The following is a 26,000-nucleotide window of genomic DNA, read 5'->3' as shown; positions in this document are numbered from 1 at the left end:
GGTCTGGAGAGTGGTTGCAAAACCATTTTGTCATCAGCTTCTTTAAACTTTCACTTGATTTTAATGGAGCTGTCTAAAAAAATCAGGGGTTCCTCCAGCCCTGTGCTTAAGAGCGAGCATTCAAATTGGCTTTTGCATCTTTTGACATTAACTTCCGAACTATTTTGTGTGCATTTTGACTGCCCAGTAAAAATTACACGATAGAACTCCAGTTGTCTCTGCAAATGTTATGACTTATTACCACAGCCTTAGCAATTACCAGAACCCCCTGCTTATGCGCTTCTCCATTGTTATAAGGGGTCAGGAAGGCACATATACTCAAGATGTCTGTCTGTGTGAATGTATCCATTTGCCATTTTGGTCTGAACATACTACGGTATCCTGAGCGCAAGGGAGAAAAACTTCTTTTACCTACCACTTGTACAAACAGCTGGTTAAAGGAATGTTCGTAATCTGGGCAATGACAACCACCACGGGCCATGAGACCCTTTGACAGAACTCCTGCACGTTTGGAAGAAGGACAGAGACCCAGAATATGATGAAATCAGAAAATGTACGGATGGAAATAATTAGCCCACTCGGTCACAGTAATAACAAGCATACACCAATAATGTTCAGAACTTGAAGCCCCACTAGACGCACATTGTACAACACATGTAACTCAAAGAGGTTAGAACAAAAGACTGAAGAAAGGGATTCTACCCAGCTTTATGATCAGGATGCAGATAGATCCACATAGCCAAGCAAGGGATAATCCAGAAGGGGAAATAACAACAGTATGGCTTTGGATGCATATTTGTCCCCCGAAATTACGGCAAGGCAGGGATGGGCACGGGCGAAATACAGTAAGCACCTGTTGCCAAAGCTCTGAGGAGCTGCAGAGGTTGAGAAGCAGAGAAGTACATAACGTGGGCCCAAAGGGAGGTTCTGTTGATGGCCCTCGGAATCGCCCACTTTGGGGTAGGTTTGGGCCTCGGGTACAGGGCATAAAGATTGAAAACAAGTGATTTGTTTCCTTTTCTGGGCTGGGAGAATAGGAAGAGGATCTGTATGAGCTGATCAGTATTCTCCTGGATTGTAAATGGAAGGCGAGGAGACAGGTCTTTGGCAACATTTCTGAGTATCCAGATAGAGCAGAAGTGTGTTGGAAGCAGAATTATTTACTTCACTGGGCTGGGATTTTTCGAGGAAATTCCAGCCAGTCTGTGTTCAGTCATTGTGAGCGAAGCCTCTTTTGTTTGAGCTTAGGTCTAGCACGCTTAGGTCTAGGTTGGCAGGAATATTAAAGCAGCAGGAGCCTTTTGTGTCCAAAAGTCTTTCAATTAATGACTGCAAAGGTTCTGATTAATGGCCCAAGGGCCTAGGTAAAATGAGCGGCCTTTTTCTCTCTGTGGTGATGAAGATAATAATTAATTATTCCTCATCATGCCCCATCTCTGCTGGCTCTCAGCCTTTTTTGTTTGTTTGGACTTCGTGTGACAGGCAAAGAAGTAGTAGTCTTGGTACCAACATGGCAGAGAAGAGAGACACTAAGCCAGGGGTCTGCAACCTGTGGCTCTCCAGATGTTCATGGACTACAGTTCCCATCAACACCCTGCCAGCATGGCCAATTGGCCTTGAATGACTCCCTGTTGGCCATGCTGGCAGGGGCTGATGGGAGTTGTAGTCCATGAACATTTGGAGAGCCACAGGTTGCAGACCCCTGCACTAAGCCAATGGCAACATGTGATAGTTTCCAAGCAGTTGTACCCTCTCTCCAGTACTGTTTCAATCACTCATGAGCAGGTGGAGAACTTAAAAATAATATGGTTTTCACCCTCATAGAACATAAGCATCTTTTTTAGGGATGGGGCAAGCTGCATCATGGGAGGAGGCCTTGGCAGATCAGATATCTAGAGTCTTGCCTCTGCTGGTGCATTTCAAATCAGCTCTCAGACACTCTGGAACCCAGCATGAACTGGGACTTGGCACAGGTCCCTCTGCGGTATTGCTTTGAGCCTGCCGTTCACTGTCAACAAGAGGGAATACTGGTGGATGCTCCCGGAAACAGAACTTGAGGCTCTAGCGCTGCGACACAGGCTACCTTCAGCATTCAGGGAGGTTGGAAATTTTAAAGGATTTTGGCTATGGTTCCCAACTTGTTTAATAGTGCTGTGAATCAGCAGTGTGGCATTCAGGACCTCAGTTTTGAGGGCAGTGAGAAATGGTTCCAGGACAGACTGTGAAACAGAGATTAAGGTTCCACATAATCAAGCACCCGCAGATCTTTCAGACAGGTAGGATTTATTTGATCATATTATTTGTGCTATTTCCAGAGGAGAAGGGCTTCAGGAATCCACCCAACACAGTGGTTCGAATGGCCATCTTATTTGTCAATGAAGTTCTGCTGGGGTGGATCTTGTTCTGATCAGTCCAGTGTTAATCCAGTTGTGGCCAAATTGTGCTGCCTTCTTGCCCTCAAAACTCTGCCTTGCTGGTGCCGATTTGCTGGCATTCACCGCTGTAGCCGTACCAATCCTTGCCCATGTTCTTGGCCATGCTGTGCGTATGCACGGCCATTTGTAGTGTCTTTAGGAATCCCAGCCGGCAGAACCAGAACAGAAGCAAGTTGCTGTGGATTGTATTAAAAGGCAGGAAATGAAGAAAAGGCAGAGATTTGGCAGACTAGGGGATAGTCAACAGGGAGTCATTCAAAATGGATCTGTGGTCTGATAAAGGTTCAGTTTGCCGCTGGTAACTTGGCATTCATTGACCGATGCTCATGTTGTTGCTTCAGAGCAGGGGTGTCAAACTCACGGCCCTCCAAATGTTCATGAACTACAATTGCCATCAGTCCCTCCCAACATGAGCATTGGCTATACTGGCAAGGGCTGATGGAAATTGTAGTTCATGAACATCTGGAGGGCTGTGAGTTTGACACCTGTGCTTCAGAGTATCCATCTTGTAGCAGCGCATAACTAAACTAAACTAAAAAAAACACACAACCAGAACCAGAAGCATGGAAGTACGCTCTTAGGATTTTAACGACGGTATGAGTACGTAAGTGACTCATTGTATTAGGCATCCTGTATAATCGGAAAGCAGCGGCCAGTAGAAGAAATGTCTGTATACTTTGCTGCATTTTTCTGTTTTACTTGGAGGCATATGGTTGAAGTGGCTGTCCATGATTTTACTTGGCTTTCCTCGGACTGATTAATTTACCTTTTGTCAAAAATCAGCAAAAGGTCTTCTTAATTCTTTGGGACAGTTTTGAATTTTGGTACAGATCTTACTCAAGATTCTTCGTTGTTACATCCTTTTTGACAGCAAAATAGCACACCAAAGCTTTTTGGAGGATCACAGCAGCCTAGTCTTACTACAGTTAGTGCTTTTCAGTACACAAAGGAAGGGCTTTCTTGGCCATAAAGAAGTAATAAATGTCATGTTTTCAGTTTGCCTGTTGCTAAGTAGGCACACTGATCTTGCAGAGGAAAATTAACTTAGATTTTAAAAGTCTGCACTTCCCACTGTTTAAGAATTGTTTGAACTTGACAATATCAACTTGACTTAAAAAAAACCTATATACTTAATCTACTGTTTTGCTAAACGTAGCGGTGATCACAAAATAAAGGTATATGATTGATGCAACAAAAATCAGCCCCCAAATAAAATGCCCAGAGAAATAAACTTTCCCCCCCATCCTTCAACAATTAAAATGGAAGAGTATGCATTGTTTGGAGACTTCAGATTAGATTAAGTCTGTTCTGTAGAAATGCAAAATAAACACATGATAATGAAACTCGAATTGTTGCAAGTGTTTCTCCAATTTCAGAATGTCCTTCTTTCTAAAGGCCGCGTAATTGTCAGCTTCCAGTTCCGTGGTCACTACCTGCATGCTCCTGTACGCTGGTAATTTCTTGACCATTTGGCGTTCCTTCTAGAGGTAGAATGTCAATGTTTGATACGACACCAGTTTTCTTTCAGACTGGCAGGTGTTCTGTAAGTCCTGCAGAAGCGTTAAAGTACCTACAGTAATAGATCCCATCATTGTCTGCTCTTACTGTTGACTGAACGCTTTCTGGCTAGGATGCTGTCAGCGACTTCCATGTGCACTGTGTGGTATTCTGCTAAAACTTCCATTTGTGCACGATCTATGATTGTCAGTGTGTCCTTGAGCAAATAAAAGTTGTAGTGGAAAAGGAATCTTGCTCCAAGGTAGCGATCATCTAGTGCACACAGAACTCATTCCTAGGATCCATGCCTCTTATCTGGGCAGAATGCCTGTACGCCAACATTTTAGAGAACCTCTTTGCATTGCAGAGGATGTGCGAACAAGTTCTAAAATAGCCCCACCCCCAATCTTTTTGGACTTGAAGGCACATTAGGAATTTGGACAGGGTGTGTGTAAAGGGGATTGGAATGTGACGGTTTTTGCTAGCACCTGGTTTTACTGTTTCAGTTTGTGCTATCTTTTGCTTGGCGCTCTTCCCAGACTGGTCTGACCTTGCGCGTGAAAGTATTGGAGGGGGCTGGACCGAAGTTCTCTTGATGTCTGTCTGTACTTTTGGTATTTAGTTCTCTCAAGGACTATGACCGATCTAGCCATATTAATAAAGATCCTTCTGCTTTCATGAAGATTCTAATGTATGGGCTCAGTTTGTTACTTTAGAATCTTCATGAAAGCAGAAGGATCTTTATTAATATGGCTAGATCGGTCATAGTCCTTGAGAGAACTAAATACCAAAAGTACAGACAGACATCAAGAGAACTTTGGTCCAGCCCCCTCCTATACTTTCACGCGCAAGACCAGACCAGTCTGGGAAGAGCGCCAAGCAAAAGACAGGGGGCGATGATTACAACTCCAGAATGGTTTCTGTAGGAGGCCGAGCCAAAACTAAAATGGTTTCTGAGGAGGTGGAGCTAATTGGAATGCCTCCCTGCTCGCAGCTGCTGGGAAGATGAAAGGTGTGAAGGGGAAGGCCAGGTGCTTATTAGTCACCCTGATTGGCCAGTGGAAAACCTTTCATTTGAATGAGGGCAGCCAATAACAAGCCCTGCCTGACAGTGGCTCCACCCCCTTTCAGAAAAGCTCAGCAGCACTGAGGGGAGTACTAGTGAGCACTGTAGCACCCGTGGGCACCACAGTGGGGAACTTTACTCGAAGATGTGCCCTACCTTCATGCCAAACACTGCTGCTCTGCATCAGACTAGTTCTAGGAACACATCCAGCGCTTAAAAATGGGGTACAGTTAAGTCCGTACATGGGTTAAATTGCTTCGGAGACATTTCAGTAAACTGAATGTAACGTAGTCCTCCTGCATTCCTGGAGCCTGTCTTCCAGATTGACAACAGTGGCTTTTAGAGTTCCCGTAGCACATTGGCAGCTACTGGTGGAGAAAAGAATATCAAGTGGCACAAATGTTCCCATGAAGCCTCCTAGCACTTCAACCTAAATACAGTTGGATGGTGTGTATATCAACGAGTCTGCTTGTCCACCTCACTTGTAGACTGGGTAGATGGACAAACTACGTGAGCGTCTCTCTCTCTTTCAAAAGATGCTTTGGCCCCTGTTCTGTCCTGTGGATTGGTAAGTTGGGTTTTCACCATCACGTCTTTGGTGCAGTCCTGTTTGGGGACTGCGCAGGGGCTGAGAGCTGACTAGGAAGCTTGTAGAAGCTTCAGAGAATTCCCCCCCTTCTCAAGCCAAGAGCAGTTCAGTTTCCTGCCCAAACAGTCACATGGCAGAGGTGGAGAGCCCAGTCTCTCAGTTCTCCTCAGAACTGAGTTCTCCTCAATTCTCCTTCTGACATGGAATGTCATAATCTCCAGTGACTGAGTCTCTGCTGTTATGGGTCAACAATCTCCGTAGATGTCCCCACCTACACAGAGTCCTTGTCACAGTTGAGGTCAGAGTCTGGGGGCCTCTTGAAGGGGGCTTCCACTTTATTCCGCTCCTTCTGACATGGAATGTCATAATCTCCAGTGACTGAGCCACTGTCAGAAAGAGTCCTGAACTCTTTCATTATTTGAGGACACCCTGCCTTTGTTTGACAGAGAATCATCTCTTCCTGCCTCAGAGGGTGATGTTTTTTGAAGTTCTCTGAACATGCTCTAAACCAAGCCAGACATAGGATCTTACTTGAAGGCGCAGAAATCCTTGACAAGTCTGACAGTTGCTATGTCAGACTACACAGGAAACCCGCTGACATTCAGAAACAACACCATGACAGTTTCAAGTAAAAGGAAGAGAGTCTGAAAGTTAACAAAAATCTGGCTATCGGTACTAAAATACACCAAAATAAAAACCAGAGACTTTCAAATGAGACCCCTGATCACAGGCTAATGCAAATATGATTGCAAATGCAGTTGTGAATGTGACTGTAACTGAACTCCACCTGGGCACATGCAAATGCTTCTCACCCCCATCACCACGTGTGAGGTAAACAAAACATTTACCCCATCATACAATTGCTCCAAACTGTGCCATGGAGAGAAATGCCTCTTAGCATGACACACCTCTGAAGATGCCCGCCAAAAGGTGAAACTTTCGGAGCAAAAGCAAGTTCTCGGTGGTCTCCCATCCAAGTGCTAACCTGGGCCAACCCTGCTTAGCTGATGGGATTGGTTCAGCCTGGACCATCCCGATCAAATCTCTGCTGTCCCATAAACTGGGTGGTCTTCAGCAAGTCATTTTCTCTCAGCCTGACAGGGTTGTGGAGATGATAAATGTGGAAGGAAGTATGCGTACTATTCAGAACTCCTAGGAAGAAGTGCGGGATAAAGTTGTAATAGATACTTATCTGCACACTGAAAAATGAATCCTGAGAAGTTGCTTTTAAGTATTAATGATATTACTCGTACTGTAAAAAAAATTTGTAACATCCAGCTGGCAGAAAGGTACCAGCTGGATACTAGGAAACATTTTTTTAAATAGTAAGAATAGTTTAGCCATGGAATCAACTGTCTAGGGCAGGGGTCTGCAACCTGCGGCTCTCCAGATGTTCATGGACTACAATTCCCATCAGCCCCTGCCACCATGGCCAATTGGTGGAGAGCCACAGGTTGCAGACCCCTGGTCTAGGGAGATGGTGGGCTCCCCCTCACTGGGAGTCTTCAGGCAACAGCTGGATGAATGCTTGTCTTGGATGTTCTAGGCTGATCCTGCATTGACCAGGGGGTTGGGAAAGATGGCCTGCTTGTCCTCTTCCAACTCTTTGATTCTGTGTAAGTGTTCCTACAAAAGTTAAAGTCAGTGGTGGGATTCAGCAGGTTCCCACCACTGCAGCAGAACCGGTTGTTAAAATGGTGCTTGTAAACAACCAGTTGTTAAATTATTGAATCCCACCACAGGAACCAGTTGTTAAACTATTTGAATCCCACCACTGGTTAAAGCCCTGAATTGAGAGCCCACATGTCCTGCTGTCCCTTGCATGGCCGGTCAGTGGCCTCCAGTGATCCAACTGACAGGTGGATCAGAATCAGCAGAGTATATACCATGCTTGGACTCTTAATCTTCATCAGCCATGGGTTGTCTCTTAAGAGTGGTGGTTCTGTCCTTAAAAGCAGTTGTGAAGTGCCATTTTTCTCACTTTCTTGATCTGTAGGCAAATGCAACCGATGCATTTGTCATTCTCTGGTATCCAAAATATATGGTCAAGTCAGGTCCTTTCTCAGTCAGCAATGACCCTGACTGTGCCACACCACTCTAGATGGGAACATCCTGGTTCTTTGGACACTATCACTCCTTGAGGACCCAAATTTGGATCAGGCGTGACTCCAGTGGACATTATGAAGGTGGAGCAGTGCCAGGCAGAATTCAAGGGATAGACTTTTATGCTGACCTTTGTAAATAGGGTTCGCTCATCCTTCTATAGAAGGTCTTCCTCAGGTGGCAAGAGGACTGAGTGGGCAAATAAGACTGAGCAAAAATGTCCTGCTGGTTACAGTCCTTCCTGAGATTGTGCAGAAAGAAGAGGGGATGGTCCGTAACTCCAGCAGTAACTCTCCAGTGTTTCTGGCCGAAGGTCTGCTTAACAAGAGGCTTGTTAGAATGAACATATTGTTTATAAAAAAATGCGTCCACCCAACTTACTTTCAATGAAGACCTTTGTTCTGCGGGGACAGCTGCTGCTGATACTACTCTTAAAATCCATACAGTCACACAGAAACCCTTCTTAGTTTCCAAAACACTTTGGAATTCAAAACACAATGGAATCCAAAACACTTGTTAAGCACCAAGAAAGGGTTCGGTGGGCCCCACAGGAGACTCCTGATCTAGGTTGTAGGGAAGTTGCCATTCAGCAAGAAATCAAGTTCCTAAGCTTGAGGTTCCTTCCTGTTTACTGACAGGGTAGTAAGTAGAGTTACCCAACCATGGGCCACGTTTATACAGGGCTTGGGAGGGGGTAGTAAGTTTTGCTGTAGTTCAATCCACAGTATATTAAGTCAGAGTATATCGAACACATGAAGCTGCTGTATATGGAATCAGACTATTGCTCCATCTCATCTACCCAGTTCGGCGATCTCAGACAGAAGGGTCTTTCACACCACTTGCTACTGGATCCTTTTCGCTTGTGATGCCAAGCACTGGAACTTGGACCTTCTACATTCTGAGCAGATTCTCTTCTACTGAGTTACAGCCCACTTACTGTGTGTTTTTCTTCTTTTTTTGAGTAAAACTTTCCAAATTTTGTATGTATTTCCTGCTTTTTTGTCTTGTGCTGAGCCTGCTATATGTTTTACCAGGACAGCAACTAAGGTACAGATTGGAGGGAAGGGGATTGTTCCAAGATCAAAGTGGGTACAAGTTTGACTCTGAGTGAGTTCATCCTATTCCTGAATGATATCCTGCCGCTAGAAAGAAACTCGATAAGTCCACCTTTCCTTTTCCTGGTGCAGGGGATCATTATATTATGCATTACACATTATCTTGATTTCGGGGTGCTGTGTGATTTCCGGGCTGTATGGCATCTTGCTTTTCTTCTATCAGATCCTCTGAATACGCCAGCCACAGATGCAGGCGAAACGTCAGGAGAGAATGCTGCTAGAACACGGCCATACAGCCCCCCAGTGATTCTGGCCGTGAAAGCCTTCGACAATATCTTGATTTTGTCTTTTGGACTAATTTTGAGGTTATTCTTTCAATTGCTTGAATTCCCAGTTGCTCCTCCCAGATTTGTCAAACACTTTTTGGAAGAAGGAGGAGAAGAAACACTTCTTCATATTAGCAAATACACACCCATTATTCCCAAATCACAGTACTTCTTCGTTTCTGTGTATTCTTCCATCTTCTGGGTCTATCAAGAGTTAATACTGCTGAATGTTTAAGTTACAGCTATTCTTTAAGTACAACCAATCCACTATGAAATTCAACAAAGTCTTTGAAAATTACAGGCTGTTTACTAATGCATTTTGCTTTAGAAAGCAATGGAAGACAAGCTAAATGAATGTATTAAGCAGTCTTCAGCAATATGTCTGTGTTCTCGGGCAGCGATGCTTGATGTGAGAATAGCCACATTTCAGGAGTTTAATAATGTCCCTCATTTTTGCGCTGTGATGTCCCTCATTTTAAATGTCGAAATGGTGGCGGGTATGTGAATGATCATCAAAGTGGAATAGACCTAGATCTGCTGGCTAACCTGGAACTTGGTGTCTTTACCAGAATTTTCATTGTCTTGACTGACGGCCAGAGCTATAGTTGCAAAAGAAAAATGCAGTTGATAAATGTTCCGTGTGTGTGTGTGTGTGTGTGTGTGTGTGTGTGTGTGTGTGTGTGTGTGTTTATTGCATAGGTCCACTTAACACAGTAAGATGTCACAAAGCAGTGACAGCAAACCTGTTGAGTTGAGTGTGCCAAAATCTGGAAAACGGCTAACTTGACTGTGCTGGCGAGTCACCCCCTCCCCTCCCCCAAACAAAAGAGAAACATTTCTTTCCATAAGCATTTTTTAAAAAATACAGTTCAATCATGTGTATGTATTATATAAAGAAATTTCAGATAATTACAAAAATGACTCAAAACGCAAATAGGCCAATCATGCACAAGGTGTCCACTGCGCAAATGTCCATCATGGCGAGGTTTCTTGTACGGACGTGTTTCCTCGAGCCCCGCTTTCACGTTCCATTCTCCCCGGAGCAAGTGAGACCACTTCTAGCGTGGCTTTTCATTTGCTTTGCAACCAGGGCAAGACAGAGTTGCCAGTGAGCACGACTTTGCCCCAGACTTGTTCCCTCCACCTATGGTCAGCCTGTTGAACTCCACCCTTCCCACTCCCTTATACTGCCATCTGTGCTTTCCAGCTCACCCCTCATTTAGTTGCTGTCTCCTTCTCTAAATGCTCATAATAATAACAGAGTCGGTTTTTCCACGGAACAGTACAACCAGAGTGTCTTTTGGTCTCCACCCCACCTCCCCAGCTCTGCTTCCGCCCTCCTGATGATCAGGAGAGCTGTTTACAACTTTATTTCAAATCAAGCCTGGAGAGGGGGAGAAAGCAAGAGAGTGAGTATAAGGGCAGGGAGGGGGATCTAGTGCATGGCCCCCTTCTTCAGCAGCATGTGTTCCAAGGAATTGCTTTGCCTCTTTCTTTGGAGGGAGGGGTTATGTTGGGAAAGGAGCTACAATATCAATATACCTGCTATCACAGATATATCAATATAAATGCAGTCTTGCAACTGTGGGTGTGGTGAGATCTGTGCCTCTGCAGGGAGTTGATAGGTGGAGTTAAAAGAACCAGGAAAAGCTACAGAGGCCTGTTGAGACCAGCAAGCTAACTGAGGGGCAGGCAGATAATTTTTTTTTTTTGCGTGTAAACAGAAATGCAAGGAGATCACACTACAGTTTCACTGCGCAGCTAAGACCCACGAGGTAAGCATTCCATGTATAATGGGCCAGGGAGAATAGTTGTCAGGTGAATGCTGTCATGCCACCCAAAATGTTGTGGTGTTTCACCTTTGACACACATATCATAGATTCACCATCCGTTTCATAGAGGGTTTGTTGCTTTATTGTGGCTACACTAGGTATAGGGCAAATATCTGCTATTGATATTATTGATGCATAGCATGTAGACTTGATTGATATGGCTTCATATCTTAGTAAAAGAAGCATGAAAGTGCCTGCCACCATTCTGCCTGGTCATTACTGTGAGATTATGTGCTTTGGTTTTCCAGAGTGCCTGCAGGTGGACCTACCAGGCCAGAATGGCTTCTCGTCCTAAATCGAATGACGACTTACCATCTCACTACACATCTTCGATAGTACTGAATTATGCGGCAGGGATCGCCAATCTTTTGGGGCCTACAATCTTGCCACACATCTTAGATGGAACCGAATGTATGTGGCAGGGGTCCCTAGCCTTTTTGAGCCTGCAGCCACCTTTGGAATGTTGACACAGCATGGTGGATACAGCCACACAGCGACCACAACACAGTGCCTGTCACAGAAGGCAGAACCAGATATGTAATGGCTGCCACAGCTTACCTTCCTTCAATCACACCATGAAGATCTTTGAACTATGGTAACAGTTGCTGCCTAATCAAGGCTTTTAAAAATCTGTACAGCCAATCAGAAGCTGGGCAAAAGCCCAACCTGACTCCACCCACTTATTAAAAACACTCAGCTGGCTTATAACACCCACGGGCACCACATTGTGGACCTCTGGTCTAGAGTCACTGCCATTTAGTCAAGTCGTTTGAAGACAAAGTATAGGGCACTAAGTTCTCCTTTGTCAGTCAGATTTCCTCGAGGAAGTACTCATTTAGAAAGATCACTCATCCCGGAGCCCCTCGGGGATAGGGCGGTATAAAAGTCTAAAGTCTAAATAAATAAATAAATCCCTTCATCACTTTTCTTTTTCTTTTCTCATAAAGGATTTCTATAAATACTGAAAGACACTATGGCTCATTCCGCACATGCAGAATAATGCACTATCAAACTGCTTTCAGTGCTCTTTGAAGCTGTGTTGAATGGCAAAATCCACTTGCAAACAGTTGTGAAAGTGGTTTGAAAATGCATTATTTTGCATGTGCTGAAGGGGCCTATGAGAACTTTGCCAAGGAATCAGGACTATCGTGAAGCTCACTGCATTTGCTTTGTGATAAATAGTCCCCATGTAATCTGGCATAATGCTCTGCAAACAATAGTCCCTCTAATTGTTCTTCAATGCCGCCTGGAAGCTCCCAAATGCTGCGCAGAAATGAACTGCCTGGGAGAGTTCCCTCTGCCGGGCAGCTCCTTATCTGCACTGCACCAATATGGCAGCCGCACACCTGCACAACTTAGAGGGAATGTTGTCTGCAAATGTGGCGTAGGAGGTTAAGAGCTCGTGTATCTAATCTGGAGGAACTGGGTTTGATTCCCAGCTCTGCTGCCTGAGCTGTGGAGTCTTATCTGGGGAATTCAGATTAGCTTGTACACTCCCACACACGCCAGCTGAGTGACCTTGGACTAGTCGCAGCTTCTTGGAGCTCTCTCAGCCCCACCTACCTCACAGGGGGGAAGGGCAAGGAGATTGTAAGCCCCTTTGAGTTTCCTGCAGGAGAGAAAGGGGAGATATAAATCCAAACTCTTCTTCTTCTTCTTCTTGGAGGGACTGGACTCATCATTGTGGCTTTCATGCAGTTCCACATGGAACTAAACATGCATCAAGCCTTCCACAGAAATCTTTCTAGAAAGTTCTAACACTTTTCTAAAGCACTTAGAGCATTCCCTCTCCCCTACCGGACCAGTTTTTCCTGCCTAAACCAGTGACACATGACCAGAGGAGGTGGCACACTCTTTCCCTCAATCCTTTCTCCACCACAGTGGAGGTAGAACATGCTTTTCTTCCTGATGGGCCCTTCATCATTTTCTTCCTTTTACTTTCTTTAACTTTGCCATCTGAGTTGCTATACTGTTTCCCCCGTTACTGTCTACAGAAAAGGAGCTGGTTCATTGTGATCGTCTTTGGTTCAGCCCGTTGTCATCTTGAGTTGACACAGCTCTTTCTGGGAAGCGCGCCAAATGCGTTACCAAAATGGCACAATTGGATGGCCGTTCCTTGAGCCTGTTATGTTCGGGTGAATCCCATAACATCAGGGCTTGCATCAGCTGCAAGATGTTCACCTCAAAAGCCCGCCACAAGTGGGTGGTAAGGTAAAGAGGCCATTGTGGGAAAAGGCGCTACCTGCACCTGAAATCCAGCCACCACTCTGCTGAAGGTGAAAAGCGCACCTGTACACCTTGTGTGGTGGCTGTCATCAGTCTCTTCCGCAGACGTGGCTTCCTGCCATTCACACTGCTCTGGTTCCAAGAAGTTCTTCAAAACTGCCTCGGAGGAAATCAAGGTCAAAATGCAAACACTTCTCAGATCCGGCAGACTATCCCAATCCTATGTTGGGATTGATGGGAACCCCTTTCCTCCAACATTTTATTGAGGTGTTTTCTGAAAGGGCTGCATAATTTGTATCCCTCAACTTTGTCACCAATCCCTCAGTTTAGTTTATCCTTAGTATTTGGTGGCATCTGCCTTCCATGGTGAGGTTGATGGGAACTCCCTTTCCTCCAGTGTTTTAGTGACGTGTCTTCTCATACAGCTGTATAATTTGTATCCCTCAACTTGATCACCAATCCCTCGGCTGAGTTTATCTTTAGTATTATCGATATTAATTCAAAAACATTTTGAGCCTGTGGCCACATGCAATGTATCTTTCTTTTAAGGCAGCTTTCCTGGTTGCAGTAACTTCTGCTCACAGAGTGGTCAAGCTCAGGGCTCGGAGGTCTGACCCTCCTTATCAGGAAGGGCTTTGCTCATGTGGGAGACGCTCGCCAGATTCTATGCGTCCTATTATCCTTAATTGTCAATTACATGATAGTCTTTGTGGAGAGTTTCCTTTGGCCGTACTTCAGGCCCAAAGACTTGTAATTCAGGAACAGACATTCAATACTTGCTGGACAATCATGACTCTGAAATTACAGATTTGGTTGCAAAAATTTTGGCGAAGATTTTAAAAACAAAGATTGTTAAATTATCCTAATATTAATGTATGTGTTTTATTTATGACACTGGTGGTTGTTCAACCCCCTTTGAAAATTTTGTTATTTTATAGGATTTCACAGAAATACCAATAAAAGCGGATTTGATTTGAAGTTTCACACTAACAAGGTGGTACTCAGGTCAAGCCTAGGTTTCCTTCCTAAGGTGGTTTCAGCCTTTCACCTGGTACAGGACATAACGTCACCTGTCTTTCTCCCTGTCCCTTTTCTACTGATGGGAAGTGTGCCTTCCATACTTTGGATGTGTCTAGGGCCTTTCTTTTTCACTTACAAAGAACATTTATTTGTATTGGTTCTGGTAGGTTTTCTGGGCTGTGTGGCCGTGGTCTGGTGGATCTTGTTCCTAACGTTTTGCATGCATCTGTGGCTGGCATCTTCAGAGGTGTATCACAGAGGGAAGTCTGTTACACACTGTGTCCCACACAGTGTGTAACAGACTTCCTTCTGTGATACACCTCTGAAGATGCCAGCCACATGCAGCCGAAACGTTAGGAACAAGATCCACCAGACCACAGCCACACAGCCCGGAAAACCCACCAGAACCAGTTGAATCCGGCCACGAAAGCCTTCAACGATACATTTATTTGAATGTATTGTCAAATGCTTCCACGGCCAGAATCAACCGGCTGTTGTGGGTTTTCTGGGCTGCGTGGCTGTGGGAGTTTTTGTTCCTAATGTTTTGCCCGCATCTATGGCTGGCATCTTCAGAGACATGTCACAGTGTGATGTGTTTCTCTTACCGTGACATGCTTCCGTTAGGAGCAAAAACAACTAGACCATGGGCACACAGACTGGAAAACCCACAACAGCCAATTTATATGTTTGTTCCTCTGGCCGCAACCAGATTCCTTCAGCTCAGCACCCAGCACGGTGATTAGTGTTCACTATGAAGCACACATAGACCAGATCCCGGTCTTCTTTCACATTTCCTAAGAAAACCCACTCCAGGGCACAAGCATCTCCACTGCCATTCTTGGAAAGATCACCATTGCCAGTATGTGCAGGGCAGTTACCTGTCTTCACCATTAACTGTTGTGAATCACTTCTCCATAGATGTTGATTCCAGAAGCGAGGCAGCTGTGAGAAGAGCAGTATTGTCGTTGCTATTAACCTAGATGCCCCACGTCCTCCCCACTCTACCAGCTTGCTATTCCCCCTTACGGGACTGCACAGAAGGAACATCAACGAAAACATGTGACTGTTGTTCATTGAGCCATCTTCTGTGCAGGCAGACGTCCCTCCTTTCCCCACCGTGGGCCACTCTGGAAGCTTACCTGGTACAAGACTCTATGGTAGTGAGGAAGGAGGGAAGAAGTGTTCCACCTACCCTGGTCACGTGCTGGCCTGGGCAGGAAAGACCAGCCCAGTAGGGGAGGGGGAGAATTAGATCATTCTAATAATCTCTGTGGCAGGCTTGCACGCATGTGCAGCTCCATGTGTGGTTGCGCAGAAGACCACTCAATAAACAATGGTTACAGGTAAGTGCAACCCCATTTTCTTTTCAGCTAGCTGTTGGTTTTTTCTTTCCTTTCAAAACTAAGGTTCCAAATAGTTAAACAATATTTGAACAACATTCGCCTAGGGACTTGACCAGTCTCCTCTCTCTCCCTGACAGCATGGTGTGGTGGGAAGATCATGAAATCTTCAATGCTGTAGCGGTAGAGATCTAGAGCAGCAGTTCTTGTTAAGTTGACCATTTTGAAATCTTTGGAGACAGAACTTGGGCCAGTGGCAAAAAGGTCAACCTGGCTGCAGCGTTGTTTGCTTTCTTGCCTTATACCCGGGGGGGGGGGGGGGTTCCTTTTTGGATTGTAAACTATTTTGGCCAGTTTTACTTATTAGCATTGTTGAGTGTTACTCATACTTGTATGCTTTGGTACAGAGCTGAGCAGTAAGCTATCAGTACTAATCACTTAGACAGCATCATATTGTTTCAGAAGGTAGCTGTGTTGGTCTTACCTAGAAGAGCTAGATTTGAGTTTAGTAGCACCTTACAGACCAAAATATTATCCTTCTACATAAGTTGCTAAGGGTTGCAATGTCATGACGACAGCGAACCCTCGCCCCAGGGTGGAGGGTTCATCAATTGCATTCCAACCCCTCCCCTGCACCTTCTCGCAACCCCCTCCCAACAACGAGGCCACTGCCGGGACAGCCTGCTGGTCGTCAGCCCCCTCCCCATTCCCCCACGCCCTCTCTCAACCTCCAACAACATGCTCGGCCCAGAACAGCAGTGGCTTGCCTGCCTGCTGCCCATAAGCATCCTTCCCGTTCCCCCTGACCTCTCCCAACCTCCCAACAAAATGGCCAATACTGGTGTGGCAATGCCTTGGCCTCCTGCTGCCCCACAACTCCTTCCCCATTTCCTTGCTTGCCCTATCTCACCCCCCCCCAACCACCCCAGGACAGCACAAACCTGCCAGAAGTCCCCCCCTCACACTCCCATACACCAACCCTGGCAGGGGTGAACCGAGAGGTGAGTTGGGAAGAGGCAGAGAAGCGGCAGCAGAGGTGATGAGGGGGCAGAGAAGGTAGACAGGTAGGAAAAGTGGTGTGCCTCTTCACACACACACCCCACCCCCCGCTAAAGCCCATTTTCTTAAGTCATTTAATGGGCTTGGCTGCTAGTTTTGGTGTAAGCTTCCAAGAGTCAAATCTGATGAAGGGAGTGTTGACTCAGAGGTTTATACCCCAAAAGTCTTGTCCGTTTCTTAAGGTGATGTGGGATTCAAATTTTAGCTGTTCTACAGCATCTGATGAAAAGTTGGAATTACTATAGCCCTAGAGATGTTGTGTGCCTTTCCTAAGTGAGAAGCCACTTTATATAGTACACCTTTAGGCATAAATATGAAGTGGCTGGTATGAAAGGAACAGTTGGGTTTTTAGGAATGTCCGATGTATGATGGTGGTGGTAAGATGTAATTAGCTTCAGATCCCTGTTAACAGCCTACTTGGTACCAAAACTGGGTTTTTTGTTTGTCTTTTGTTTGTCTTTGTTTGTCTTTGGCAAATTACAGCTGACTTATGGTGATCCTGATGGGGTTTTCAAGGCAAGAGATGTTCAGAGGTGGTTTGCCTCTGTGTAGCAATCCTGTAATTCCTTGGTGGTCTCCCATCCAAATATTGATCAGGGCCAGTCAAAATCTGGCAATATCAGGTTAGCGAGGTCAGAGCAAACCCAGGTTATTGCTATATAATGTGTGAAAAAAGTCTCTGGATGCAAATCCAATGGAGTTGTGTCCCTGGGCTAAGGGACAAAGATGATAATTTAGTTAGAACTTCACAAGTAATTGTGTATTACTGCGTCTAAAGCTAAACAATAGCACACAACAATTGTGTCTACTTTCTGAAAAAGAAATTGCAAATTCCCTGCACCATGAGTTCTATTTGTAACTGTTGAAACGGTGCTTGAGACGGTGTGTGTGCTGAGTTTGTCCTTGTAGATTCTCTGTTTAAAAAAAATAAAGGAATATCAACAAAACACCAGTCTTGCTTTTGAGTTTTGGGGTTTTTTTGGATTGTGTTCTTGTGTTTCCAAGCTGTTAAATAACCATGGGTGCACAGGCTAGAAACTGGGTGCATTGCTTTGTGCTATCTGATCAACGGTCTTCACTTCAAAATTGTTCCAAAAAGAACTTCTTTTCTTTACAGGTAAAAGGTAATCCCTTGTAAAAATCTGGGGGTAGGGGCCTAGACTAGAGACTTCCCATCTTGTCAAATAAACACTTGATTTCTCATAATTTAGACACATTCTATGAACAGGCTGAAGCCAGCAGGGGCGGAGAAAGGGGGAACTGCGCCCGGGGAACATGTACACCCTGAGTCCCTGCCACGCCCCCGTCTGCCCCCGCAAGAGCACGCACCCGGTGTGTTGCACGCCCCCCATCCCCTTGGTGCTACGCCACTGGAAGCCAGTATTAGCCTATCAAATCCAATGAAATAGTTGGTTTGATTGTTTTGAAATCTTGTAGAAGCCCTTTGGCATCTGCAATTCCATCTTCTCAGGACTGCAATAAAAGTTCAGTAACTCTTCACTTGTAAAAAAATCTACACGCTGCCATTTTAATTTTCAAGGGGCAGCCAAATGAATATGATATCAGCGAATGCAATTTTAACATTTGTATTTATTTACAATACGGCTTGGATCCACTAGAGCTTTCCCATGGAGGAAGGAATTCTATCCACAGCCCGGCCACTTCTTTGCCTGTCCTGTTGCACTGCAGTCTGCCCCCAAGCAGAGTCTTAAAAATCAGGTTTTGCAGGTGGAAATCCATCCCTCCATCCACAAAAATGCTCTGGAGGACTCGAGCCAGAGCGTTACCAACAACTTGCGGTTCAGACCCAAAGGCTCAGTATGTTGGAGATGGTGCCTTGGGTGGACTATATAAATTGCCAGCACAAGCATTGAAAGTGATTGTGTTCTAAGGCCAAGACCAAGGTGAAACTGCATACTCTTCATAGAAATGGGAGTTAATGTTTGATAAGATAAACTCATTTTGTAGTAGAAAAATCAGTTGTTTGGGTAAACAATTGTGAACAAACCTTTTTTTCCTCCTCTGGGACCTAATTATTGGAATTGTAAATTATTATCTGCTGATGAATAAAGGCAGGGTATATCATCTTGGAAACAGCAGCCCAGGTGTTTCACATGATCACAAACGGCAGAAGCAGCATTCAAACAGTGTTAATGAAATGTGAGAGCTTCATGTATTTAGGTAACAGGCTCTGTGATCACAGAAAGAGCAAAGGCAGAGGCCAATTTACTGGTGGTTCCCAGCCCCTCAATGACATGGCTGGCCTCCACCCGGGCCAGGGCTTTTACGGCCCTGGCCCCTGCCTGGTGGAACACTCTCCCTCCAACTGTCCGGGCCATGCGGGATCTTGGAGAGTTCTGCAGGGCCTGTAAGACCGAGTTGTTCCACCGGGCTTTTGGGGAGGCCAGCCGTTGATACTGTGCGCCCTCGTTGCCTCTCCCTTTTAACATTCTGGGAACTGTGACATCTAGATTTACTGCCCCCTCTTTGGGAGGGTTTTACTGATAGTTTTAATATTGGACGCCAAGTGGTTTATGTGAAACGCTGTAATTTTATGTTTTAATGATGTTATTTATATTAAATACTTACTGCTTTTACTGTTTATGTAATATTATTTGCTGCTCACCGCCCAGAGCCCTCAGGGGATGGGGCGGTATATAAATATAATTAATAAAAATAACATGGGACTCACCCCATCGGTCAGCTCTACTCCTTGCTAGAAAAAGCAAAGCTAACCCGCCTCCTTTTCGACCTTAGATTTTCCACAACAGAGTACACCTTCATCCATTGATGGGTGCATTTGAAAACATCATCAGGTCAAAAGGTCTTTCGATTACTCTGTAGTTTTGGTAGACTGTCTAACCTTGATGCAGTTTTAAACAGTAGTCGCAGGATCGTATTGATGAAGAGACATCTGGATTTCTGTGTTCAAGTACCAGCGTGCCTTCAGTAATAAAAACAGAAATGTTTCTGATGTCCACTCTAAATCTACTCAGTAGCAGCATTCAGGGTTCTGGATTGACCTTTCTTGTTAAATGCGGGAGGATATCGTCTACGACTGGGGTCCTGAGAGGGATGCCAGCCTCCAGTTGAGCCTGGAGAACCCCTAGAAGTCCAGCTCATCTCCAGTCCACAGAGGTCAATTCCTCTGGAGAAAATAAGTGCTTTGTAAAGTGGACTCTATGGCACTGTACCCTGTTGAACTCTTTCCCCTCCGTAGACTCCCTTTCCAAATATCCAGGAGTTTCCCGACCTGGATCTGGACACCCGAGCTCCTGATATCTATGCCTGGGTTTTCTCAGGAATTCTGTATCCCATACAGATGGAAGCATTCAAACCAGCAAATCAGTACAGTGATACCTCGAAAATCGGTGCCTTCGACAATCGTCGAGATTGCCAGGCGCCGATTTCCGTCCTCTAAAATCGTCAGCCGCCTCAATTTTCGGCGGCCTCCGAGAGTACACAAACGGCGTCGCGCATACGCAAAGCCTCTAAATGTGCCATTTTCGAAGATCACCGATAATCTCCGGACGGATCATCGCCGATTTTCGAGGTGCCATTGTATGGCTATTTGGAGTGGTTTCTTTGCCTAACAACCCCCCCCCCCCAAGTGCCTTGCAGTCTGAATTGTGACGCATTTCCTTCATCTCAGTGGAAGAAATCCTTGCTGTGTCAGTTTGTGTTTGATTTCTTGTGAGACTGTTTTTTTCCTCAGAGCAGACACGTTCTTCAGAACTGCCTTATTTATTCTGTCGGGTGGCTAAGGGAAGTAAATAAGAAACCATGCAGGAGGGAAAGGGTATTTATTCCTGGATGCCAGCTCTAGTTTGTCACCTTCTGGATTGAGCAGGACATTATTCTGTCTGGTGCAGCACCTCAGGTAATCAGAAGAGGACAGTTCTCATGTCAGGGCCTCAGTGAATAACTTCCTGAGTTTATTTCTGATAGGTTTGATTTCCTGCTAGACCAGTGGTGGCGAACCTGTGGCACGGGTGCCAGAGGTGGCACTCAGAGCCCTCTCTGTGGGCACGCGTGCACAGAGTTCATCATGTGATAATAGTGTAATTATTTCAGGGAGATTATTAGCATTAAACCGAAAACCTAGTTTTGGGGAAGCAGTGTAGGTAACCCTATTAAGCGTTGTTAAACCCCACTGATTTTCATGGGAAGAACTAAAGCGCAATCCTTTACCTGGGAGTAAGCTTGATTGCTTCAAAGCAAAGCCACCGACTACCACCAAGCTTACTCCCGAGTAACGCGCGCCTTGGAACCAACCGTTTTTTCTATACTAAAACCTCAGTATTCAGGTTAAATTGCCGTGTTGGCACTTTGCGATAAACAAGTGGGTTTGGGGTTGCAGTTTGGGCACTCGGTCTCAAAGGTTTGCTAGACTGTGTCTAAAGTTTAACACACACACCCCCCACTTCAGGGAAATGCTGGCAAATCAGAACTGATTCCTTGAAGTCAGCCATTCTCTAAACTTTGGCGGAGCGTTTTTAAACAGTGGTCAAGAATACAAATGGCTGCCGAAACGTGTCCATCTGTTCTGTCCGTGGTTCTTATCAAAACCGTCACATTGCTCTGAGGAATGGCAGCAGGCAAAGTAAGTGATGGTTCAGACTTAGGGTTTCTCATAGATCTTGAAACTGCACGTGGCCGCTTGATAAAAGTGAGAGCAACATGCGGTGTTCTCTTGCTTGTTGATGTAATCAGCCTCCTTTTAGCAATGTATACGCGGCTGGCAGTAGCTCTGCTTTAATGTGGGTTTGTTGATAGAACAATGAGATGTTGTAATTGTCCGGGCGCGGGCGGAGCGATAGTAGCCATCCCCGCGCCCGGACTGAAGTCGGCGATCCTGAGGTCGGCTGGGCAGGGGGGTTCCTCGGGACCGGCACAGAAACGTGTCGAAGTTTCGACGCGAGAATGCTTCGAAGGAATGAAGCTCCGTAGCTCCGGCCGCGCCCGGAGCGCAGCTGAGCCCGATCGGCTCGGCATGGACGCGCTCCAGCTGGGCAGGGGGAGGGTTTTGAGTCTGGGAAGGGGATTTAAGGGAGAGCAAAGGGAAGCTCAGGAGCTGCCGCTGCAGCAGAGTGACGTGGGAGGGGTGTGGAGTGGTAGAAGGGCCAGACAGCTCGTGAGGAGGTTGTGTTGGGAGGGTGTGCCAGGGCCACCTCCCGTCAGGCAGCAGTCGCTCGTCCAGTGAGGCAACTGGGTGTGGCACGTCAGCTGTCTAGCCAACTCCGGCCGTTAGTGAGGCAACTGCGGCGGGGCGGGGCCTGACACGCAGGGGGTTTAGGGAAGAGACAGCTGGAGAAGCCAGAGGGGGCAGCCTTCAATACCAGGCGCCCTGTGGGCTAAATTGTTTCTTGGCCCCTTGGGCCAATTGGAAAATAACATCTCTGGGGAGGACAACCCCCAGGACAGGGTGGGAGGGAAGGTTCCATCGCCCCAGGGCCCTGTGCAGGGAGGGGAAGTGCCACAGTAATTGCCATGACCTTTATGCTTTCTTGAGCTCTGGATGCTGTGCTTTTGTCAGGTTGGACGCAAACTTTTTTCCACTAATGTGTCAGTTCCCCGATCAAGTAGACCTGGCACTAATGTGTACTGTCCACAGAGAGCTCTCTCTCTCTTGGAGCCTTATGGCTCAGAGGGTGGAGAAATGAAACCACCCTAATCATAGAATTACAAAGTTGGAAGGGACCATAGAGGCCATCTAGTTCAACCTCTTGCTTAATTGTCAGCCTGGAGCATCCCAGACAGGTGTTTTTCCAGCCTCTGCTTGAAGACTGGCCAATAAGGGAGAGATCACCACTTCCCAAGGTAGCCAATTTCATTACTGAACTACTGTCACTGCAAAAAAAGTATCCTTCATGAAGGAGAGCAACCTTCAGACTGTTTATCAAGACTATTTGACAAACCAAGGCCCTTTCCGCACATGCAGAATAACGCACTTTCAATCCACTTCCACAATTGTTTGAAAGTGGATTTTGCTATTCTGCACAGTAAAATCCAGCTGCAAAGGGCATTGAAAGAGGAGGATTGAAAGTGCATTATTCTGCATGTGCGAAAGTGGCCCAAGATAAACACCCAGCATCAATCCCCTTACGTCCTACCTTTCTTTCCCCCCTTCCCCCTCCTCCGGGTGTCCTTTATCTTCTTTGGTTGAATCCTCCTTGTAGGAGGCTGTGTTGAAATGAATGGAATGAAGCAGATGGGAGGCCTAAAAATCCATTTTAAATTTAAATATCACATTCCTAGATGATAGCTGTTGGAATAGCAGATGTAACATCTGGTGAAATACCACGCTGGCTGTTTAGAAGAGGAGTAAAGGGGGGAAATCTTTAGGACGCTTTCTGTTTACCAAGTCCATGTTGCTTTGGAGTTAAAAATAGATGTAAGTTTTTAAAATACGATCCTTGCCGATTTGGATGTTTTGTCGAAGGCTTTCACGGCCAGATTCAACTGGTTCTGGTAGGTTTTCCGGGCTATGTGGCTGTGGTCCGGTGGATTTTGTTCCTAACGTTTCGCCTGCATCTGTGGCTGGCATCTTCAGAGGTGTATCACAGAGAAAAGTCTGTTTCACACTGTGTCTAAGTGAGAAGGGAAGGTTTAGTGGGGTAAACTTTAGTGGGGTAAACTTCAGTGGGGTAAACTTTAGTGGAATAAACTTTTACAATCTGGAGCCATGGTGAGGAGGAACTGCTGAATTTTCTGAACCACCTTAACAGCATCCACCCAAACATACAATTTACCATGGAAACTGAAAAAGAAGGGAAACTGCCTTTTTTAGACGTCTTGGTCTTTCGCAGACCCAACCACCAATTGGGCCACACAGTATACAGAAAACCGACACACACAGACCGGTATTTACATAAAAACTCCAATCATCATCCACAACAGAAAAGGGGCATAATCAAAACTCTGACAGATCGTGCAAAACGAACTTGTGAACCTCCTCCCTGATGAAATCAACCATCTAGATTGGGCTCTGCAGGCTAATGGCTACTCCACTACAGAAATCAGAAGAGCTTTAAGGCCAAGAAAAACCCAGAGGACTGAGGAGAAACAGCCCACCACAGGAAAAATATTTCTACCATACATCAAGGGAATCACAGATCAAATAGGGAAACTGATGAAAAAGCATGACCTACAGACCATCTTCAAACCCACCAGGACAATACAGCAAATGCTACGCTCAGCAAAGTACAAGAGAGACCCCCTCACTTCTGCAGGAGTATATCGCATACCCTGTAGCTGTGGAAAGGTCTACCTAAGAACCACAAAACGCAGCATTCAGACCCGTGTTTAGGAACACGAAAGACACTGTCGGCTTAATCCATATCATCCAGAAAAAAAATCCTCAGCGAGTTGCAGAAAGTGTGTTAAACAAAACTGGACATAATATTTTATTTGAGAACCCCGAAATTCTGGACAATTCAGAAGCTTACTATGTCAGACTGCACAATTTCAATGGCCTCCCTGCACTGGGAGGCCATTGAAATTGACAAACTGCACAGGGAGGCCATTGAAATTGACAAACACCGGGACAACTTCAATAAGAAAGAAGAGATGTTAAAAATCAGCAAAGCCTGGCTTCCAGTGCTTAAAAAATGGACTGATAACCCCACCCGCAATACAATGCACTCAACCACACCTTTGCATAGCAAGTTCCACCCAAACACTTAATGGTTGGTTCCCCACCCTGGGACATGGACAATATACTCCACTAAACTTTCCCTTCTCACTTAGGCCGTTTCCGCACGAATGCGGAAGCGGCCGGGTCGGCGTTTCTGACGCCAACCCGACGACGCTGGGACCGTCCGCATGGATCTGTCCTGGAAAGATAGGGCAGCCGGCGCCATGGAGCGCCGGCTACCAGTCGAGCCATATGTCGCCAAGCCTCGGGCAGCGCCGCCGCTTCAGGCCTGGGGACAAATACGCCCTGGCTCCCCGCGCCGCCTGCTCCAGCGCCGCAGGTAGTAGGGGGCGTGTCCCCTGCGGCTCCGGGCGATGCTACCGGGAGGCCCGGGGACAAGGTAAGTGCCAGGTGGGGGAGGCGTCTCGAAACCGCTGCCTTTCGCTCGGCAGCGGCTTCGAGGCGGCGTTTCCCCAACAAGAGTGCTTCCGAGCTCTCTGGGGAAACGCTGGCTTCGCAGCGGTCGAGCGGTGCGAGGGCTGCGCGGCTGCGATGCAGCTGCGCCCCCTGTGCGAATGGCGGCCTGGAGACGGCGTTTTTGCCATCTCCAGGCCGCCATTAAATGCCCGTGCGGAAACGGCCTTAGACACAGTGTGAAACAGACTTTCCTCTGAAGATGCCAGCCACAGATGCAGGCGAAACATTAGGAACAAAATCCACCAGACCACGGCCACACAGCCCGGAAAACCCTCCAGAACCAGATTTGGATGTTGTTTAGTTTATCTCTGCTTGTTTGTTCCATAAACTATGTAAACAAGGAATCTGATTGCTGTAGCTAGTAGGCAGTGGAGACCTGAAAGCTGGACTTCAGAGGCAGTGGGGCAGAGCTGAACACTGGTCTGAACTCAGCCAAGTTCAGCATTTAGTTCTACACTGCCTCTGAAATCCACATGGACTTTGGAGGCAGCAGGGCTGAGCTGTAGGCTAGTCCTGGTCAAGCCCAGCATTTGGTTCTGCGCCACTTCGAAAGTCCACATAGGCTGAATGGTGGGCCCAGCTGGTCTTAATGCCATGTTCAGCTCTCTGCTATTTCTAAGCACATGTGAACTACAGCAGGTCAGCAGGTGAGGGGGAGAGGAAGGGGGAGGGGTTCTTTTTTTTAGAATGATGAAAAGATCGAAGTAGCCCTTAAAATGCTGAAAAAATTCTCCCAAAAAGTGTCAGCATTTTTCAAGATTTGTTTTTACAGCTGCTTCATGTTGCTGTTTTTTTGGCAGAAGAAACCTGAAAATACTGATCATGAATTTTTCGGGACTTTTTGGTTCGACAACACATTTTGTGGTTAGATCTGCAACCTGTGGCCCGCCACACTGTATCAGAATTCCTAAGGTGCCCACAGATTCAGAAACTTGGGGGACACCTTTCTTAGTATAACAGTGGTGAAAAATTGGGACTATAGTGGGTGTTTTCACACGTCTTAAATTAGTTTGAGCTTGTATGTGATTATAGAAAGTTGGCTTCATTTCTCTTCCACATTCCGACTCATGCTAACAACATTCAGTGAAGTGCCTATGGTACACATCAAGTTCATGGTCTTCTAGAACTTCTATGGTACACATCAAGTTCATGGTCTTCTAAAACTTCTATGGTACACATCAAGTTCATGGTCTTCTAGAACTTCAAGTTCATGGTCTTCAAGTGACTAAATATTCATCCCAGCTGAATAGAAGATACTCAGCATCAAGTGTTCCTGCTTTCTTATTACATTTGATAAAGAATTTAAGGCTGCTGTAATTTGTCATTGGTGGTTATTGCA

The 26,000-nt window shown here is 46.0% G+C and overlaps 1 protein-coding gene across 3 annotated transcripts in view; it reads left to right on the top strand.

Moving 5' to 3' along the window:
- TDRD3 (tudor domain containing 3) overlaps positions 1–26,000 on the top strand; it is a 104,809-nt gene that overhangs the window by 67,371 nt on the left and 11,438 nt on the right. Inside the window, exon 13 of one of the 3 annotated variants that reach the window (XM_048492813.1) lies at positions 9,179–9,304. The exons of the other annotated variants lie outside the window; for them this stretch is intronic. Within the exon in view, the coding sequence (XP_048348770.1) occupies positions 9,179–9,289 (111 nt within the window). The 3' untranslated portion in view covers positions 9,290–9,304. Of the gene's footprint in view, positions 1–9,178; positions 9,305–26,000 lie in introns of those variants that run through there. 3 annotated transcript variants of the gene reach the window in all.

The sequence above is a fragment of the Sphaerodactylus townsendi genome, linkage group LG04 (genome assembly GCF_021028975.2).
Source record: "Sphaerodactylus townsendi isolate TG3544 linkage group LG04, MPM_Stown_v2.3, whole genome shotgun sequence".
Classification (NCBI taxonomy): Eukaryota; Metazoa; Chordata; class Lepidosauria; order Squamata; family Sphaerodactylidae; genus Sphaerodactylus; species Sphaerodactylus townsendi.
Note: the sequence above shows the minus strand (reverse complement) of the source record. Positions and strands in the feature narration are given on the sequence as shown.